This window comes from Caretta caretta, chromosome 1 (assembly GCF_965140235.1).
Source record: "Caretta caretta isolate rCarCar2 chromosome 1, rCarCar1.hap1, whole genome shotgun sequence".
Classification (NCBI taxonomy): domain Eukaryota; kingdom Metazoa; phylum Chordata; order Testudines; family Cheloniidae; genus Caretta; species Caretta caretta.
Genome location: NC_134206.1, coordinates 202,186,755 through 202,208,460, shown reverse-complemented (window position 1 = coordinate 202,208,460; position 21,706 = coordinate 202,186,755). Strand labels below are relative to the sequence as shown.

The window sequence follows — 21,706 nt, the reverse complement described above, 5'->3', positions numbered from 1 at the left end:
ATGGCACAGAGTATTCTCCACTGCGCTAAGCCTCTGATTTTGGGAAGGGTGGCTCCCCCAACATAAAATACACTAAAGCTGCCAGCACCACTGGGGTTAACAACAAATCTAACTCAGCCTCGATTCACCTAAAACTCCCGTCTAAAACCCTGGAGCAGCCTCTTTGGAAACAGAAACATGAGCAGTGGGAAAGCCTCTGAAGGGTGGCTCCCCCAACATAAAATACACTAAAGCTGCCAGCACCACTGGGGTTAACAACAAATCTAACTCAGCCTCGATTCACCTAAAACTCCCGTCTAAAACCCTGGAACAGCCTCTTTGCAAACAGAAACATGAGCAGTGGGAAAACCAAAAAGTTTTTGTGCTTTTCATCCAATTTGGGAGGTCCAAGCAGAACTGACCAGCACAAGACAGGTGCCTGCAGCCATGTAGTTTTGTCCACTGAACCCAGTCACTAGGGCATGAGGAAACCCGGGGTGCTTGGCCTGGATTCTCCATGCCTCTGTGTGTGTGTACTCACCCAGTTTTGCTTTGTGTTTGTTTATGCAGTGTCTGCCTTTTCTTTATTTCTTTTTCTTTTTCACATTTTCCTTCCTTTTTTCTATTGTTTTACTTTGGGTTTGGGTGCTCGGTTGGGTTTTATTGGTGGGGGGGGGGACCTGAGGGCGGGCCTGTTTAACTTTTTTCACTTGAGCTTTCATTTTCCAGCTGAGGAGACACTTCATTGGAGTGTGTAATTTTAACACTTACGGCAAAGAATTTAAAAAAAAAAAAAGAAAAAGAAAAAGCAGCAGCTTGGCAGACTAACCTCTGGCATGGTGACCAGGAGGAAGATTCTAGGGAGGTTTTGTCTCACTGCAATGTAGCCTGGAGCCAGATGGTGCTTTGCTGCCCTCTGAAGGTGACCAGCTAGAACTGGCAGCCACCAAGGTTTGACAAGAGCTTCCACATGCTATGCCCTCAGATATGCCAGGCTTATATAATTCTTTTATATAACCGGAGACAATGTTCTCGATTAATGGCAAAGTGGCTTTGCTCTCTGTTGCGTGATAGATGCTCTTTCTTTCTTGTGTGTGTCTCTTTCTCTCTCTTCCCCTCCCCCCCCTTTCTGGTGCTTGGACCCTAGAACAGGTTTTGTAAAATCTGTTAAATAAAAAGATAGGCAAGAGGCAGGACTATTTCTCAAAGGTATGATTTTGCTGTCTTAATGAGCCTGTATCTTTGCAAGACACATTGAGTGGGGATTTTGATGGTGGAGAATATAGGAGAAATCTGGTTGTTTTGTTTATTTGCATTTACCAGGGCAATAGGCACTTCAGAAGGGGCTGCTGACATAGCAACCATTCCAGTCGTTTAAGGAATTACGGTGATGGATGGTCCAGTGCTCTGTTTGTAGAATGGTGCTGTGATGTGGGGAAACTGGGTAAAACAACTGGAGAACCTTCAGTGCTTCTGTAACACAAATGAAGATCTCCCTGGGTGAAAAATAATGCATAGCTGTTGTTGTAGAGAAAACATTTTATTCCTCAACAGTTATTTGTGTTTTAAGTGGGCATCATTCTAGGCCAAATAAGAGCTTTTGAAATCAGGTTTCATTAGGTTGTACCTATGAACAGCAGTATGTGACACATCCTGCCATCAAGGCAGGTAGTACCTGAATTGCTATGTTTACCCCCCATAACCTTCTGCTCACTTCCATGAGCACTGCACCTGCCTGGATCCAGACATACAGTAGGACAGCCAGTCTGCTGGCCAAAAGTTACAAGTCATTGCTTCTCCAGGACAGTGATTTTGCAAATTAAACACTGCAATTAGAGCTTCAGCTGTAACTTACTTCTCTAAAGAGGGAGGTAGCATTTTCTAGGATTTAAAGCACAGAGATCTGGGCTTTTTTCCTTTCTGTGACAGACTTGCTGTATGCCCTTGGGCAAGTCACTTTCCCTCTTCATGCCTTAATTTTCCCACCTGTAAAATGAGGATAATAATGCTTACCCACCGCACGTGGGATTTTTGAGGCTTCATTCTGGATGTTTCCAAAGTGCTTTGAGGTCCTGGATGGAGTGCACTAAGGAAGTACAAATATTAGACTTAGCAATTAAGGGCTTTCTTCTTTTAAGGGAGGTAGAGGAAGCCAACATGCAGTGTGGCTATTGCTGGTTGTGTAAGGTTCCAAATCTTATTGCTTCACCTGCATAGATGACCTTTGCCTCTCTAAATTACCCCCTTTCACCATCCTTGCCCCCTGCACCCATAATCTTCTTCATAAAGAGGCAGCTTAACTTTCACACTTCTTGAACTGGAAACAACAGTGTTTATTTGTTTTCCAGATACATTTGCTATATATTTCTGTATAACTTTAAATTCAGAGTGTTACAGCGTTGATCAATATTTGTCACATGGAGCTCAGACTGTGTAAAGTACTCAGACAGGTTTTAATTTATATGTAGTCAGTAGGGACACAATGGGGAGCTTCTGACTTGGTCTGTATGCTTTAATGTGGTCTCAGGGCCATTGCATCAGAGTGAAAACAAGGAGCAGCTTGTTTCCAAACAAGAGGCATGGAGTCCTCCCTGCTACCTCCCTTTAAGGAGAGAGAAAAAAAGCAAGTTATCTTTAACAGATTCTAAAAATGCCTTTTCCCAAATATGCAGTTAGTCCCTTCAAAGGTTTCTTTGTTTATTTTCAGGAAGAAACCCAAGACAGCTGAAAACCAGAAGGCGTCTGAGGAGAATGAGATTACTCAGACGGGTGCATCCAGCGCCAAGCCAGGCCTTCCCTGCCTGAACCTTGAAGCTGTTCCGCCTCTGAGCCCAGCCCTCACCCACTCATCACAGTCACCAACAAACCTGCCCGCACACACAGGGTCATCTGATTGTGAGTACACCAATGTACTGACGAGTCGCTGGGAGCTGGTGAAATACCATTCCACACTGTGGACCAGCTTTCCCAGCCTGTTGTATGTTGTTTCCATAATGTCATCAGCAAGGCCTCATCAGCCTTTCCCTTCTCCCTTTTTTTGGCCCGCTTATCTTCAGAATATTTTCCAGGAAGTTTTCTGTGATAAGATCGTGATTATTCAGTCAGCCTAAGAAAGCTGAGAGAGTTTCACAGATCAGGTATGCAAGGCTGGCTCTAACTTCTGTGAAGTAATATGTGCATGGCTCCCCACCAGCTCCCTCCCTACCTAGGACTGGGGTTCCTCATCTTCGTGTAGCTGTTTTTCTCCTCATCCCCGCTTGTCTTCTGACTGGAACACCAACCCCACCCCAGGCCACAATGGAGGACAGCAATTAGGGAATGCAAATCTCTAGCAGACCCCGGGATATAACAGGACTTCAGGCAAAGAATCCCGGTGATGCTCTATGAGGTGAATTGGGTTTAGGGTGTTGGGGACCTGGAAGACTCAAGGCCCAGTGCAACCAGATAGGCCAGATGCCTTTGCTGTTGATATGTTTTCAGTGTATTAACTCAGAGATGGGTCAGCACAGATTTCCAGGCCTTTTTAAAATGTTCTTTTCCATTTCATCCAGGACACCAACCCCCCCCCCCCCCCCCAAAAAAAAAAAAAACGCCAAAACAAGGAAATGAGCAATTGGAACTGGATTTTGAAAAGGCAGAAATACACAGCAGATCTTCAATAGATTGAAATTTTACCAGCATCCCTTCATTGGGTTATGTCAGCCCTCACCGTCTCCATTTTTTAGGGGACATAGTTTACCTCTTTTGGAGTGGTTTTAAGATATTGTAAAATTTACAAGGGGAAAAAGAAGTAAGATGAAAAAAACAGCTTCCAAGAACTCAGAAGTCAGCTAAAGTTTGCAGAGGTCAATAAAAAGAAAATCTAGGCATGGCAATAAAAATACCAGATAAAAAATAAGATATCATTTTCTTTTTTTAATTTAAACAACCTGCCTGAGGGCCAATCTTGGAAGCAAACGAGTTATTGGGATAATTGCTATCCAAATCACTTCAGTGGCAATTCATTCCTGCCACCTTCTGACTTTATGCATTATGAGCCTCTTCTTGAGATCTCAATTTTAATAGAACCGATAAACAGAATCGGGAGGCTTCCCTAAAGCTAGCCCAGTGACCTGGTAAAGAGAAAGAGACATGAGACAATGGAAAAGGAAGCACCATACAATTTGCAAAAGAAAATTCTCTTCAAATTTGAGATGCCTGTCACTGGATAAGACTGGGATTCGGGTTTGTTTTGTAAGGTGGTTGAAGCACTGGATCCAGATACCAGGTATCTGAATCTATTACAGCAGGTTACATGAGTCCTTATTTATTTTACATGTATTTGGAAAAGAGAATTTTATGGACAATATTTTCAAAACCAGATTTGGAACGTGCACTCACTATTTTACATGTGCAATCACTTGTGCATGAAAAAACAACAAACATTTACAAGAAGAAAAGGAGTACTTGTGGCACCTTAGAGACTAACCAATTTATTTGAGCATGAGCTTTCGTGAGCTACAGCTCACTTCATCGTACTCCTTTTCTTTTTGCGTTGCATCCGATGAAGTGAGCTGTAGCTCACGAAAGCTCATGCTCAAATAAATTGGTTAGTCTCTAAGGTGCCACAAGTACTCCTTTTCTTTTTGTGAATACAGACTAACACGGCTGTTACTCTGAAACCAAACATTTACAAGGTGATCCTCCCCAGAGTATCTGGGCGCTCTGTACATAGCTCAGCTTAAGAGCAATTTCCTGAATATAGGTAGCAAATACACCAAGACAGCCAGCTGCACCTCATCTTTAAAAGACAAAGACGAAGAAAGTCTAGGCAGTAGTTTGAATGCCAAGGGTGCTGAGGCAAGCAGTTAACAAGAAGTCTGTAAAAAGAGATGTATTATACAGTGCTCTCTAAGTGCCCCATCCTGTGTGGTGAGTGCCCCCTGTGTGGTTCTGTGTGCCATCAACCTGCGCTGAAGTCACATTGACTCTGCCCCATGTAGGATTGGGTCTTAAATGTTCCTATTCTTGGGCTTAGAAATATTACCAGTGAGAGGAAATTCCTGAAGCAAGGACTTTCAGTCTAGAATGCATTGCCTCAAACTCCCATCGCCTTCTCTCCTGGGAGAGATTAGCTTAAGCGTTCTAGGCAAATGTAGGTGGAATGGCAGTTCAGAAGGAGAGGTGGTTTCTGAGATAGCTGGGTCCTAGTTCATGTAGGGCTTTGCAGACAGAAACCAGTACCTTGAATTCCCTTGGAGTTATACCAGACAGATTTCTAAATACCTCATGGTGTACATGCGGATGCTGGTGTGCAGAGTGAAGAGTTGTGAAATGTGAAGAGTTTGGGTGTAAATTGCAGACACAGGCTAAGAGCTTCCATTGAAAATCTTGCCCTATATGTTCAGAAATAGTTACAAGGAAGCAAGGGGTTATTGTCAGATGGTGCACATATTCCACACACTTTCCTAATCTCCCAAAGAGCAAATGGGAATAGTTAGTAGGGGCCAAAACCTAAGGCCATACTCCACTTTCTACTCGAGCAAAACTCCCCTTGACTTCGATGCATGTAGAGTGAATAACGACTTCAGAACATGGCCCCATGTAATAGGTTAGGCTTTCAAAAGTGTAGATAACACAGGAGTTGTTCAAACATCAATGGCTATATAGACCTATGTTTGGGGAGTTCCAAAAGATAAGAACATTCTGGCAGAAAATTTCAACAAATGCTTAAGGATATAATAAAAATAAAGCTTCATTCAGACTCTGCTATATATACATATCTTAGCAGATGTGTCTAAACTCATAGGAATCTCACAGGAACAGAGCAGCTGAATTTCTTTGTGTCTGTTGATAGTTAAAAGCGTTATTCTTAGACAGTGGAAGGGCAAAGATGGCCCGTCTATGGAGGAATTTGTTCCAGATAAGGGAAAGACAACACCTTAGCAAAGAGTTTCCATGGGACTGAGGAGCAGGTTGGATGATTATTGAAAAAAATGGGTGGTATGGGGTTTATGAATTAAGAGGACACAGAAAAGGGGGCTGGCCTGAAGGTAAATTGTCACAGTGAGTGTACGTCCAAGCAGGAAAGTAAGACGAGATGAAGAAGAAACATGAAACAGCAGTAGTAGGTGGAGGGGATGAAGGGATGTGGAGGTCATTTATTTTTCATTGGGGGCCAACACGGTTCTTGCATATAGAAAGGAATGCACTTTTTAATCTCTGGCAATGGGCCTGAACCACAGCCCTCTGTCCATACACCCCCACATTTTGTGCCTGTCCAGATCCTGGTTTGGGCTTCACAGCATTGCAGACCAGGACAGAAACATTGAGCCAGATTCCATTTGCATTTTTTTCTTAAAATCTGACTTTCTTATTTTGATGGCTGTTTGCCTTTTAAACTCCACGGGGCCTCTAAGGGAAAGGGAGAGAGAGGGAGGGAAATATCCTTCAGGATTCCTAAACTCCACAGAGTACTGAGCTAGTGGGGAAGGAAACTCAGAATGGTATTTTTCCTGAGCAATCAGTAAGGGTCTATACACCTTCCTTGTGACTCAGTGGGGCTGCTTTCCCTAGTGCTAGTGCTGGGTTTTGTGAAGTTGCAGGTTAGTGGAATTTTGTCATTTCCAGTTTTTATGTTTTAATCCTTCTATGTCCCCCCTCTGAGGTTCTGTAGTAGGAACAAGATGGATGTGTATCCTCCTGGCCTCCTGTCTCCTTCTCCTGGGCTTCACTGCGCAGCCCTCCTACAGACTGCATTGGGACCTTACAGCCCAGACAGCACAGGGGAGATGCTGGGACACATTGTTAGAATGCACCTCAGGAGGGCCCCAGTCCTGTTCCCATTGAACTCCAGGGAAAAACCCGTGTTGACTTCCTTGGGTGCAGGGTCAGACTGCGTGTTCACATTAACAGTTATCTCATCTATATATTTTTTAAACTGCATGTGATATGGAATGGTATTTCAGTTACGTAGTCAATGGGTAAATTTTCAAAAGCACTTAAGTGACTTGGGCTCCAAAGTTCTATTGGTGATTAAGTCAATGGCACTTAGGCACATAAGTCATTTAGGTGCATTTGAAAACTTTATGTAATGACCTTAATTGAGATCTTAATTGCTAATTCCCTTTTTGAGTGTCTTTAATGTTAAGTTGATGAAGTGTTGTCTGGTCTCATGATATTTGGTGCTTTTCGTAAAGCCCCAGCTCCTGGAGTGAAATGATTATGTGAGAATCTCAGCTTTCCTTTCTGAAAGAAAAAAAAAGAGTTTCTAGCACTCGTGGTTGCAGAGAGGAAAAAAAGGGTTTCTAGCCCTCGTGGTTGCAGAGAAAAGCTTGAAAATATGTCCCCAGTGTATCCTAAAGATTCGAAAACCAGAAGGCAAAGAGAGAGAGCCAGGATTGTATTCATTTATTTATTTATTACTCCCATGATTTTTGGACACTTGGGGTTGGCAGTACTGTGATGCTTTTGTCTATGAGTCACATTACACTCCCCTAGATATGTTACAGCTATCCACTAACATTTCCCAACTATTTTCCTGACTCTAAGGTAAAATGTGCTGGTCTCTCTAATTCTCAAGGTCACCCATTAGTATCACTCTTTAAAGGTGTGAGTCACCCTGTAATCCCTCAATTACATACTTGTACTAGTAGCTCAGCAATTTCATTCATAGTTCCTTGATGAATGCCATCCATTACAGTTTAATTTCTTAAGATATTCTATTACCTCCTCCTTTATTTATTTATTTGTTTGTTTATTTTATAATGTTCTCCTGGACAGTGCCATCACCTTCATACCCTGGGATCGTTTTCCTTGCCCCATCATTCTCCATGCTGAAAACCAATGCTAAAAAAATCACATAGATTGTGAAATTTCTGTGTCCTCTTTGATTACCCTACCTTTTTTACGCACCGGTGGCCTACCTAACCCACTAAGTCTCTTACTTGTCTGTTTAATCCGTCTGTCCATGCTTTCTAAGGTATTTCTTAGGCACCACTCATTGCCTTGTGAGCTTCTTCTTTCTGATGTATTTAAAAAATTTGTTATTACAGTACTTTCTTTATACCTTCAGCTATTTTTCTTAAAATTTCCTCTTCATTTCTTTAATCTCCATGTTACATCTTGCCTGGTACAGTTTATGCTCTGTTCTATTAGCATCACTTAGGCATGATTTCCATGTTTGGAAGGAAACTTTTTCAGCCTTAATAAACTCTTGTGCCTTGTTACTTAACCATCCTACTGTTATTCCACTTCCTTTTTCGATTGTTGCTGTTGACTTGGGATATGCATATTGATCCTAATAAAGGATTTTTAAGGCCACCTCCCTGCTGATTTAAGGATTTTAATTTCTTATAATTTCCTTTCAGGCTCTTTCAAACTAACTTCTTCAGTTTTCTTATTAATCCTCCTCCTTGAAGTTGCATGTCAGATCCTACCTTGTGATATGATCCTCCTGCAAGGGTGTCAAACTTAATAATATTCTGGTCTCTGTGATTTGATGGCTTAACTATACACATTTCCTGAGCCACCTCCTACTCAGGTGTGTGAAGACTTTTAGTTAAGAGAAGCTCCTTCCTAGTATGCTCCAGAATGAGCTGTCTCATACAAAAATTATGTGTCAGCAATTCCCACACTTTTGAAAGGTGAGTCTCCCATCAAGAAAATGAAAAGCAATCATACCCCTTTCAGCACTACCACTTGGTGTTAAAGGCCTACTCGTCTTAAGGTACACACCTCCTGTGCCCCTTCTGGCTAGTCATTTGCACTCCCTTAGGATGCACAACCCACACTTTAGGAAACATTGATTTAAGGGATCGAGGAATTATTAACCAGACCATGTCCTGTTACCCAACTACTTTGGGTAACCAAAGTTTACAGTTATTGGTAGGATAGATTTTGTTGTCATTCTGTTCTCTCATCACTCTGAAGTCTCCGGCTTAGGAACTTTTTGCTACCCTCATTCAGTGTTCCAGATTCACTTGCTCTGCATTTCTCTTGCTTTCTCTCTTGAAAGCAGCCTTAGTACCTTGTGCCATGATCCCATTCAGTCATTCCAAATAGGGTAGGGCCTGGTCAGCACCTGAAGGAGAGGAAAAACCCAGGTGCTACTTGAAGAGCTGTCCTTGACTGAATAGGGCTCTCGCATGGGCTGTGCTGCTGGAGATACTAAACCATAAAATTGAGATCCTAGTCATTACAGTCCATAAATGTTTGCAAAGCATTTTCGCATTCTCTGGTAGAAGGCACTAGAAAAGATCATAGTATTACAGTACATACAATATGCTTTGAACTATTAGGGGGGAAAAATAAGGTATGTGTGACTGAAGGGTGCCACCCAAACTTCTGACCGACCTGCTGCTTTTATCAGGGATACTGTGTCCTACCAGCCTGCTGTGTGATGATTGAACACAACTGTCTGTTTATGGAAGCATTGTGTATTTGGGTTCCATAGCAATTCAAATATTACTATTTATAGTGGCACCCACAGTGCGTTCAGTGCTGTCTCAGTATTTATGTTTGCTGTGAATGTTTTCGTCGTTTCATGGAGTCATTTCTGAGGACAAAATAACATGAGATCTAGTGTTACATTTCCACCATTCAGGAACTGAAATAAACAGTGAGAAGTCTAGATCTCTAGTAATTCATCACTATAAAAGGTTCCTTGAGGTGTTCTCAAAGCCCATGGCACATGTAAAAACAAATACTAGAACTCTCACGCATCCCTAGTTTGTGCAGTATGCTTGGCTATGTTAAACACTGAAAAGATCTCTGCATAGGTAGGATACACAGCATACCCTAAACCAGTATGTGACATGTGGGGCTAATGCTTCTCCGTGAAAGCCCCCAAGAGAGAAGTAGTGTGAGTTAAAAGTAGTCTCCCAAAAGCTATTTTTCAGTTTTAACCAGTGACAATGGCAATATTGTACATCTATTAAAAATCTTGAAAAGTTCTTTATACCTAGAAGAGAGGGGTGGTAACATGTAATTTATTGATGTTATACAGATAGAGAAAAAAGACAAAATAGATTTGGGGGCAGGGGGGAGTGTGCTAGAGGAAATAAAAACAAAAAAGGTGACTTCTCAACACAGATTCATCGATACCTTAGAATCATAGACTATCAGGGTTGGAAGGGACCTCAGGAGGTCATCTAGTCCAAGCCCCGGCTCAAAGCAGGACCAATCCCCAACTAAATCATCCCAGCCAAGGCTTTGTCAAACCTGACCTTAAAAACCTCTAAGGAAGGAGATTCCACCACCTCCCTAGGTAACCGTTCCAGTGCTTCACCATCCTTCTAGTGAAAAAGTTTTTCCTAATAGCCAACCTAAACCTCCCCCACTGCAACTTGAGACCATTACTCCTTGTTCTGTCATCTGCTACCACTGAGAACAGGCTAGATCCATCCTCTTTGGAACCCCCTTTCACGTAGTTGAAAGCAGCTATCAAATCCCCCCTCATTCTTCTCTTCTGCAGACTAAACAATGCCAGTTCCCTCAGCCTCTCCTCATAAGTCACATGTTCCAGTCCCCTAATCATTTTTGCCCTCCGCTGGACTCTTGGGGTACGCCGCTTGATACCAGCTGCCAACTAGACATGGAGCCATTGATAGCTACCCATTGAGCCTGATGATCTAGCCAGCTTTCTATCCACCTTATAGTCCATTCATCCAGCCCATACTTCTTTAACTTGTTATGAAGTTAAACTTCTTTAACCTTATGCAACCACGTTGAGTTTAATAGGTGTACCTTGTGCTGTGATCCCTTTCAGTCATTCGGGAAAAGGTAGAGCCAGGCCAGTACATGAATGAGAGAAAACTCCTGCTTAAGGTGATGTTTTTGACTGAGAAGAGTGTGGGATGTAACTGAGGGCAGAATTTGACCCACAGGTGATAACTGTTATCCACTATATTAGTATCCCCTGTTAGTGTCAGTATATATAGCACATCAGTTTTTCTAATTTTTTTCAAATGTTTTACTGGAATATTAAAAATGGCAATATCTTCTTATTGTCATAGATCAGTCTAATAACATCAAATAACCCTAAATGTAGCCTAGGGCTGAATTTGTTTTTATTACTTAAAGTTCCCATCACACCAAAACTAAACGAGGTGATGTTGGAGATATACCTTTGCTTGTGGTTGCACAGGTGTAGCTGAGGACAGAAATTGTTTTAGTGTGCTGTAATGTCCAGAAACAAAATCATGTCTTATGCTGAGTATGTGCCACTATCACTCTGCTCATATGGGCTAGATCATAAGCAGCTGCTGAACAGCCATGCAGAGATGGAAGGATGCACAGAGCTTCTTCCTGCATGGTGCTGTAAAAGGACCTTTCACAATAGCTGTCTGTGCACTCCTAGCCTCTGGTGTTTCTTCTGGGGGAGACAGCTCCCTCCTTTCTCTGAAAACTCAACATAAAAAAGCACAGTCCAACCTTTGAGATCTCTCTCTCTCTCATGTTATTTTTTATGTGTGTGAAAAACTGATCTTTATTTTCCAGAAATATACAAACTTATTCTCTCATTTCTCCATCTTCTTCTACTCCTCTGATGTACAGGACATTGTTACATCTTATCAAAACTTCACCAAGGTGTCCTGACAATGCACCATCTATGTATTCTTCTGTGTTTGCAAGCTGCATGTTCATATAGCCCTTGTACTCCATCCCCCACTTCAGCTTCACCATCACCGGCTTCCCCGTCAGCCTGTTCAGGAAGGGCTTGGGGTTCAGGGGCAAGCTCATGGTAACACGGCCTGGCACGAGGCAGCGGTAAAAACAAAAATTACTCACAGAGCCGCACATGCACCCGCTGGAGTCTAGGTTGGAAAATTTACTGCAGCAGCTAGTCTTACTAGTTAAAAATTACCCTTTAGTTAACAGATCAAGGAGACACATCAAAAGACTAACCAAACAAAGCATTCTTCTTCAAGTGATGTCCCCATGGGTGCTCCACTGTAGGTGCGGCAATGCCTTTGGGTCTGGAGTCGGAGATCTTCAATAGCAGTGCCCATCGGACCAATTCCCCTCCCTCGCGCTGTGCGTGGGACGTATATATAGCGCTTTGTGGTCTGACCGCCCTCAGTTACTTCTCTACCGCCTGATGTCTGATGGTAGCTTCTCTCCAGACAGAAACCTCTTTCCCACTTCTGGCTAAGGTTTTCACAAGCTGCTTCCCCACTCCAAGTTTTTCCAGTCAGCCACTATGTCTGTAGATAAAACAGATTCCACATGCTACTTCCCTATAAAGCTTCCTTTTCCTTCACAGACTGCTACAAATACTCCCTATAGAGGGATACTGGGTTGAGTAAAAACCTTCTAAACAGGTAATTATCTTAAGGGGGTTTAATCTATATTTTCCTTTTAACCAAAGCCCACAGGCTTTTAGACTTACTGTATTTAACCACACTCAAACTGATACACTTCCTCCCAGTCTTGGGAAAAGGTAATGATACAGGGGCAAATCCAGAGATGCCTAAAGGTTAATAGTTACCATTTTGGGAGATGGTCGTCAGTGCAGCAGTGCCAATTATTACATTCACTCCCCTCCTAAGGACTGTTTTCATTGATGATATAGATCCCTGAAGTCAAATGCAGAGAAAAGAGCAAGAAGAGCCCACATTCATCTTTCTTATGGGGCTTCAGTCTCAGGGGCACCTTGAGGGTTTGGTCAAAGTCCATTGAAGCTAATGAAAACATTCCCAGTTACGTCACTGGGCTTTGAATAAGGACCTTAAAGAAGAAAGATACATCACCAGGGAAGCCCACATTTTCCTGGGAGCAAATTCTTCCCTTCTCCAGTAAACATCCCTCCATTTTAAACTTGAAGGAAAAACCCTCAAAGACACAGTAACTTCATGGGCATTGTTGGCTCCATCTCAGTAGATGATACACTGTAACAAGCACAGCATATCCTATGAGTAATACAGATTGGCTCTGTGAGGGAAATACTAGCAATAGAGAACACCCGGATTTTAGTCAAACAGCCTTAAACCCATAGCAAATAAATGAAATCAGGGCCAAATTTGGATTTGGTGTAAGCAGGTCTCACTCCTGTATCTTTGGGAACAGGTGAGCACAGCAAAAACCGTTTTCATTGAGACATTAAAAAGTTCAGTAATAAAGACAGTAGCTGTAGTAGTAGCTTGAATTCTCATCTGAGGAAATGGTGCCATCATGTGGCCATTTTGTTTTGTTTGTTTCCAATTATGGGCGGGCACTTTTATAAACTGTTTTCTTCTATTGTTTTGGTTTTTTTTAATACGCTGGAGCGGAGGGGAGCGTAGTGTAAATCCATGTAACTCGTGAAGTCAATGAGGCTATGCTGATTTTTACTTGCTAAGGATCTGGCCTTGGAGTTTTTGATTTATCATCTGATTCCTCACCGTTTTCTGTCCAGTTTGCCGTCAGTCTTGGAGATAAAAATCAGCAAACCCTGCAGAGGACTGAAAGAAGGGAAGTAAGTGTGTGTGTGTGTGCGCGGCGCATTTATGCTGGAGGAGGTGGTGTGTGATTTAAAACCAGAAAACAGATTACATCTGTTTATCAAAAATTGAAAGGATACAAATGACTATAGGATAAATGCTTTCTGCTCTGTGCCTCCTTGTGGGTATGAAGGGCCCTAAGCATAGTAGTGCTAGTCCAGTTCCACTGTGCAAGGATGGAAGAAGGAATCAGGAAGCCTGTTTCAAGGTATACACCCCAAGACAGAGGCAATTTTCAGTGGTAGATGGGAGGAGAGGTCACATACATTGCATGTGTTTTTAAAGCATTCCCCTGAATTTCAAGGAACTATAAAGGTGCAGGATGCTGTTTACAGGCAGGATGCTGTGCTGGATGGACCTATCATCTCTTCTACTCTCCCTATGATCCAAGAGTACATGTCTGAAGAGAAAATGTGAGCGCTAAATCTTGTTTCTTGTAACAGGAATAAATCTTTTAACTTAAAAATAGTTGGAAATGTCATTGGCACTTAGAAACCTATGGTCACCAAGATACTGTGAAAGGAAACTGCCATTTATAACCAGTACATTGCAATTATAAGTAGGCTGCAGAGTGTCAAGAGACATGGGTGGGGATGAAGGCATTGAAGAAGTGTAGGAAGAAAACTCAGGGTCTTCAAGCCTGGAGAACAAAACTCTAAAGGAATCAGAGGAGCTAATACCTGGCCTGTCTCTGGTGCCTTTCATCCAAGGAATTCCAAACAATTTGTAATGGTCATTTAAGGCTCACATCCCTTCTGTAGGTTAGTGCCAGTAGTATTATCCCCATCTTAGGGATGAGGAAACTGAGGCACAAGAGAGTGAAAGACACGCACCACATCATTTCACAAAGCTGGAGTAAACAAGCAGAGGGCAAGCAGAATCCTCCTCCCATCCTGCAGGCAGAGCATGGGGTAGAACCATGGTGGCTGCTCCTCCAGCCCATGGGGCAATGGAGAGGCTGCCATCCCCAGCATGGGAGTTTGTGCTTGCTGGAGGTAGGACATTCAAATCCTGGGCACCGCACAGTTTTATTTGAGGAAGATCCTGTATTTAGTCTTTGTTTAGATGCCAAATGGATTCGTCATAATTGGGCAGACGAGCAGGGAATTGTGCAGGACAGTTTGCGCAGGAAAGGAGAAGAATCTGTGCTGCATAAAATAAAAGTAAAAATCTTTTCAACTAAGATTTCAAGGCAAAGATAGGAAATCAATGGGAAGTGCAAATTCTTGCTCATTTGCCAGACACCTGGAGAGCTTCCACGTTTTTTATTCCATGTTGGGGCAAGGGCTGTTTTCTTTCTTTCAGATGGATTTAGTTATTGGGCTAGAAAATCCAAAGATGTTTGGTAGATTTTAGCAGACAGGCCTTTCTTACACAGAGTACATTACTGACATGTTAATTGTTGTTATACTAGTAAAAATACAGTACTTCCTGTTAGATGTAGACTGCTACATATTTTGATTCTAGCAACAATCTGGTAGGGTTAAAGGCAACTTGTGTAGTGTCATCTGGTGTTTGTTTTAGACAGATACTATACAAAGAGATACTGATTTTCAAGATGTTCAAGCAGATGATAAGGCAAAAACTCCAGTAAACCTTTAAAGCAACAGAAAGCCGGGGTGTTCCTGGTCAGCTCTCACGCAGAGTTGGCAAATGTTCCTCCATCCTCCCACAGCTCCCTACCAGCATTTCCCCTTAAAGTCCCCTTTTGAGGAGGCCACACGGTCATAAGGACCACCCTGAGCAGGACAGGATAGACTTTCAAGCATTTTGATTTGAAAGCAGATCATTCCCGTGAGCAACAGAAAGTTCTCCCACTCGGCTTGGCTTCAGGAGGTAGGATCCTGCTAGAGGCCAGGTATATAAAAGCACTGAACTGCATTACTCCGGTTGTATTTTGGTGTAATTCCATTGAAATCAATGAAAGGTAAAACAGTGGTGAATCAGGCCCCCAAGCTGTTAAATGAAAAGGAAAAATAGTGTAGTGGTTAGGGTGTTAGCTGAGGACTTGGAGACCTGGGTTCAGTTCCCTTTTCTCTTTGACCTGTTCTTTATCATGTGGACTTGTGTTATATTCTCAGTCAGAATCAAGGGGTTGACTACAAATCTTTTGGTGAAATTTTATGAAAATATATTAGCATTCCATTCTAGGTCCTTTCCAGTTCAGGAAATTCAAAATATTTAAGAAATTGACTGGTTCCTCCTCAAAACATAGGACTACCAACATGTTCATGTGTTTTGATGTGAATGCTGAACTTCAGCTGAACCAAATGTCAAATTTATGCAAATCTTCAAGTTTTGACTCCAAAATAAAGTTCCTTTTCACTCAGAAGTGGGTTTACTTTTTAATGAAAACATGTAAAATTTCCAATTTGGAGGGGGGTGGGGGCAACATTGGACAATTTCTTTAATATAAAATGAAAAAATCTTCAGATCTGGAGGATTTCTGTTGCTATTTCGCGGAGTCTTAGTGAGAATGTGGTTCCCATCTCAGAAGGTTAATTTGGGGAAACATTTACTAAGTCTCCAGTGTATTTCAGTCTAGATTTTAGAACATCAGGACTGCAGGTTTAATGTGCCACTGTCTTCTAAATGAGAGCAGGAGTGCTGAAATGAATCAAGCAAAGCCTCCTAAGTGGTACTCAACCTGCTGCACCTCTTTCTGCTCTAAATGCAACACTGAAGAAGCACAGTGATGACTTGTTGAATCGGCAAAGAGAAGACGCTTGAAGTAACCACAGCAGAAATAGCAGATACACAGGCACCCCTTTGTAAATCAGAGTTCAGGATGATTGGCCGCCCACAATTGTTTTGAAGAGTCAGAAGATTGTGTAGCTCCAGCATTTGTGGAGCAGTTTTGTAGAACCAGAAATTGCAGGTTTCCAACAATGCTTGTAGGGAAGCAGAGGGTTGCAACAATAGTGGGCTAAGAGGAGCAGATGGTTCTGCTGGGACCCAGCTGAGCTGAAGTAGCAGAATAAGGTTATATTACTTTGCTCTGATGGGGCATATAAGAGCTAGTCTCTGGGCCACTGACGCACAGTGAGTAAGTGGCAGGACCAAGAAGAGAACCCAGGATTCCAAACTCCTAGGTTCCTGGATTATACACCCCTCTGAGTAGGAAGTGGCATTTTGATGATGGATGGGCACTGACGGGGAGTATGAGAGTTAAATATGCTTTTTCAAAGAAATTAGCAGAAAAAACAGGTTTATCCAGTGTGACATTTCAGGAGAAGCACTGACATGCATTGTGACAGGCATATCAGAATGTATCCCAAGGGTAAAGTAGCGGGAGTAGGAAATTCCTCTTGGGATCCTATCATGACTTCAGTGGGAGTTCAGGATACTCCGCACCATTCAGGAGGTGCTCAGCACCTCTCAGGATCAGGCATTTGGTATGCAGGCGAAAAAGCTCACAGCCAGTGTTTTCAGAAAAGAGAGGAATCCAAGTCAAAAGTCCAGGGCTAGATTCTATGCTACATCTACTGAGTGATACAGCAAAGAAGACACAGCCCAGGGAGATGGGGGACTTTATGTCACCTTTGCACCCTCCAGGTTCTGGATTTATATTAGCTCTGTATTCCTACTGAATAGGGGTAATTCTTCTCCAGCCCCTTGTAGCTCTTGCACACAGCACTGACCCTCCAGATCTTGATTTAGAGGAACTCCAACTGAAGGGTATTTGGAGCCAGAAAGCAAAGCCCATTTACAAAATTTGAATCTAAGCCCAAAATCAGATTTCAGACTCTGCCAAAGTTTGAGCGTGTTTGGATGCAGGGTTTGGGGTTTGGCCCATCTATTTTTCAGAAGTATAAGGTTATTCGTGATGATCGACTTGGTCTAGTTAATACTGTATAAATATCAGTCTGACAGATTTCCAAACAATTCTCCATTGCTACTGGCAAAAACCTAGGCAAAGCCTGACTCCAGCAGAGAAAACTCTTCTGGGATAAGGAAAAGGAGTACTTGTAGCACCTTAGAGACTAACCAATTTATTTGAGCATGAGCTTTCGTGAGCTACAGCTCACTTCATCAGATGTATACCGTGGAAACTGCAGCAGACTTTATGTTCAGGTAATAGCTTATTACCAGCAGGACAGTGGGGTGGGAGGAGGTATTGTTTCATGATCTCTGTGTGTATATAAAGTCTGCTGCAGTTTCCACGGTATACATCTGATGAAGTGAGCTGTAGCTCACGAAAGCTCATGCTCAAATAAATTGGTTAGTCTCTAAGGTGCCACAAGTACTCCTTTTCTTTTTGCGAATACAGACTAACACGGCTGTTACTCTGAAACCTGTCTTCTGGGATATAGGCTCATCTTTCTTTTTGCCCTTCAGGTGAGAAAGTGAAGCAGGGCCCTTCTGCTCCGCTCTGCTGGTTATCCCCATTAAAGATCCCCTTGTATGTTTCAAAAAAGAATAAGGGACAATGCTGGTGTCCTGCCCACCATTCCCTTTCTGAGTCAAAGAGGTTTAAAGTACAAGACTGTCTGTAGAGATACTGCTGAGCTATAATGGCTTCCGTGGTTGCCCACTCACTGCTCCTCTAGCAATGCAATAGTCATTACATTGTAATGAACTTTGAGCTATCATGATGAACACTATAGAAAATCAAGTTCTGTGATTTTTTTCAGCTGTCAGCATTGAAGAATTGAGCGTTTACTTTGCAGTTGAGGACACCTTGTCGCCACACAGTAGAAACTTACTACAGTAAACAAGCTTTAAAGTACTTAACAGTAATGGGTGGCCGTAGTGGTCTTCAGCACCACTTACATCCCCTGCTAACTAAACTGTTACTGAAGGTTCCCGGGGATCATTTTCTGCATTTATGTTAAACATACGGCCACGTTTATTGGCCAGAACTGCCAAACTTTTCACAGCTCTCTCTGCAATATTTTTGCACATTGAAATCCACATTCAAAACTGCTCCATAATTCAGCTTCTCATCACTACTATCTACATTTTCCATAGCATCTTCCAGGAGACTGCTGCCTGCTGTTTCCTTCTGCCATCCCTTTCCCATATAGTACTTTGCATCAATGACTCTTTCTCATTTTTATTCTAATGTTAAAACCCTACTTCTTTTTGGACACCTGCAGCATAAAGGTCAGCGGGAAGTGCTGGATTCAGGAAAGCAGTAAACTAAACATTTGGTCATTTATTACGCAACAGAAGTCTTTCCCCTTTCCCATCCATGTTGTGCTCCTTCTTACCAGCGGAGGATGCATTCCATGCATATTTCTGTGAATAATCTGACAGTTTAATCAATACATTTGCTTATGGGAAAAATGAGCATTTTTCAGACATGCACAGTAATACATTTCACCTTTATACCATGACAGCTTCATATCCCAATCCCAGAAGAGCTGCAAATGTGCATAATCTGTGCAAAAAAAATATTTTCTTTCTTTCTTTCTGAATGGGGCAAATGCCTATTCATTGCCTATCTAATGGCTTTTGCATTTTCACACTCTTTCTTTCCTACCCAGTTTCTGAATACCCCTCCAATCAGAAGTTTCTTTCACAGAACAGGGACAAAACCCTCCGACAGTAGCTTCTCAGAATGAGTCCGTCAAGATCGATATGTTGCTGTTCACTGGGTGAAAAGAAAGGGAGCACTTAACAAAGACTGCTTGAAATTTTACAGAAAGGTTTCCCACTGTCTTAACTCTAAAAAGAGTGGCAGGCCTGGGACTAGACCGAGACCGCAGTCTTTTCCCCTGTGCCAGGCATTCTGTGCAGTGACTGTTGTGTGTATGTGTGTGTAAGCATATTTCCATTACACTTCATTCTGATACCTTGGGCTTGCAAGAAATTGACACACTTTCTTGCTTGTCATATAGTGTTCACCCCTCTCTGTATTCTTTGTAACTAAGTAATGTCTATTTTAGATTTGCAGACTACAAAGCTCACATTTTGTGGTGGTGTCTGACTTAGGACTTTTGGTTTGGCACATTGTATAGGTAAGGGACACACACAAAGGTTGGGTCCGAATTCAGTCTTCCTTAGAGTGTGGAAGGTGCTGTTTGGACCTGGAGCTTTGATTCAGGCCAATCCCTAAAGTTAATGTGCTTGCCTGGGTGAATTGCATGTTTGTACTACTAGATTTTGTGTATTAGCATGTTTGACAATGTGGCAAATGATTTGTTTTCAAGCTTTCTGGGATTGTCTTTACCTTGGATAGGTACAGCTATATCTAGTGTTTCATAGAATATCATGGTTGGAAGGGACCTCAGAAGATCATCTAGTCCAACCCCCTGCTCAAAGCAGGACCAATCCCCAATTTTTGCCCCAGATCCCTAAATGGCCCCCTCAAGGGCTGAACTCACAACCCTCAGTTTAGCAGACCAATGCTCAAACCACTGAGCTATCCCTCCCCCCTTTGAGCTATCCCTCCCCCCTTTGAGCTATCCCTCCCCCCACAGAGACCCAGAAAGAACTTCATCATATTCTTTCCATGCTTTTCTGCCCCCACTCTCTCCCTGTTTCTCCAACTCATCCCCAGTCTCTCTTGTTTGTCCTAGTTATTCGTATGCTAGCTGAGGCTCTCATAGGTATGGGCACTTCAGCTGCAGGTCCCCTCACTCTCACACAGTGGGCCAGGGATCCTTTTGACATTTGTAATAGGTGTGTAGACTTGGAACCTGGGTGTGGTGATTGGAAGGGAGGGAGGGAGGGAGGAAGGAAGGAAGGGGATAAATGAAAGTTTTGTAGTAAGTCACTAAACAATGGATTCAAACAAAAAGTTTTGCCATGATGCTAGTAACCAAAAGCCATTACTGTCTGTCTGCTCATTGGCTTGTATATGAAGTGACTCTAGTGAGGGGTCAGTCCAGTTCCTAGACGACAGAGGCTAGATTCACAGAGGGATTTAGGCACTTCACAGCCACTTTAGGTGCCTAAATCCAAAATTTAGAGGCTCAAAAGCCCCCTCTCAGCAGCCAGCTAACCCAGTAGGCACTTAAATACCACAGGTACCTAATTGTCTGCCAGTAGGCGTGCACCCAGGTGCCTAAATCCTGATGCCCGGAGCCTAGCACATGTCTAAGCCCCAGTGGGATTCTCAAACTAAGCATTCCCCCACCTATCTTACCTGTGGGGCCTGTTCCAATAGGTGTGCTACTGGATTGGGCCCAGTACAAAACGAAGTGGGGGTGTTACCTGTTCACCACAAGAAGTGGGAAACCCAGGTTCAAATCCCCTCTCTGCCTGTTGTGGAGCAGGCATTTTTAAGTGTTTATACAAAATGAAAAAACTTCAACCAGGGAGATTGAGAGAGTTCCCCTCCTCCCCCCACCCCAAAAAAAATCATAGAGCCCAGTGATTAGATCACTCTCCTGGGAGGTGGGAGACCTGGGTTCAAGTCCCTGCTCATCTCAGGCAAAGTGGGGGTTGAACTTGAGTGTCCCATAGCATGGGTGAGTGCTCTAACCACTGGGCTCTAGGTTAAAAGGGAGAGGGCACCAACACCACTTTCCTCAGGATCAGAATTAGGCACCGAAGTTTCTTTGAGGAGTGGGGCTTAGCCTGCATGCCTCTCCTCAGTATTTCCTGTTGGCCAGCTGAGGCAGTTCCCCACTCAGTTTGCTGGCTTCAGTGAATCCCAGCTTTCAGAGCCAACTGTTCCTTATGCATTCTATAGGGAGCCTGAGCTCCTAACTCAGGGGTGTGGATTCCATTAGGCGACAGGGCACTGCAATGCTAAGTCTAAGTTCCCTTTGTGGATCTAGCCCCTGCTGTCCACATCACATCAAAAATCCCCTCACAATCAGTACATGGTTGTACTGGTCCCTGGTTGACCATTTCAGCAGAGAATCATAGGAATAAAGTCATCAAGTCCAGCTCTCTGTGCTGAGGCAGTACCAAGTAAACCTAAACCATCCCTAACTGATATTTGTCCAACCTGTTCTTAAAAACCTCCAGTGATGGGGTTTCCACAACCTCCTCTGAAGCCTATTCCACAGTTTAACTACCCTTATAGTCAAAAAGTTTTTTCTAATGTGTAACCTAAATCTCCCTGGCTGCAGGCTAAGCCCATTACTTCTTGTCCTACCTTCTGTGGACATGGCAAGCAATTGATCCCTGTCCTCTTTATAGCAGCCCTTAACATATTTGAAGACTGTTACCGGGTTCACCCCTCAGTCTTCTTTTCTCAAGAATAAACATGCCCAGTTTGTTTAACCTTTCCTCAAAGGTCAGGTTTTCTAAACCTTTTATCATTTTTGTTGCTCTCTGGACTCTCTCCAATTCATCCACACTTTCCTAAA

The 21,706-nt window shown here is 42.8% G+C and overlaps 1 protein-coding gene and 1 pseudogene across 4 annotated transcripts in view; one reads left to right on the top strand and one right to left on the bottom strand.

Moving 5' to 3' along the window:
* Positions 1-21,706, top strand: part of ZBTB20 (zinc finger and BTB domain containing 20) — a 626,421-nt gene that overhangs the window by 585,593 nt on the left and 19,122 nt on the right. For all 4 annotated transcript variants that reach the window (XM_048818099.2, XM_048818071.2, XM_048818047.2 and 1 more), the window contains one exon: positions 2,687-2,874. In XM_048818099.2, the coding sequence (XP_048674056.1) occupies positions 2,687-2,874 (188 nt within the window). The remainder of the gene's footprint in view (positions 1-2,686; positions 2,875-21,706) is intronic.
* Positions 11,470-11,744, bottom strand: LOC125621338 (small nuclear ribonucleoprotein F pseudogene; annotated as a pseudogene).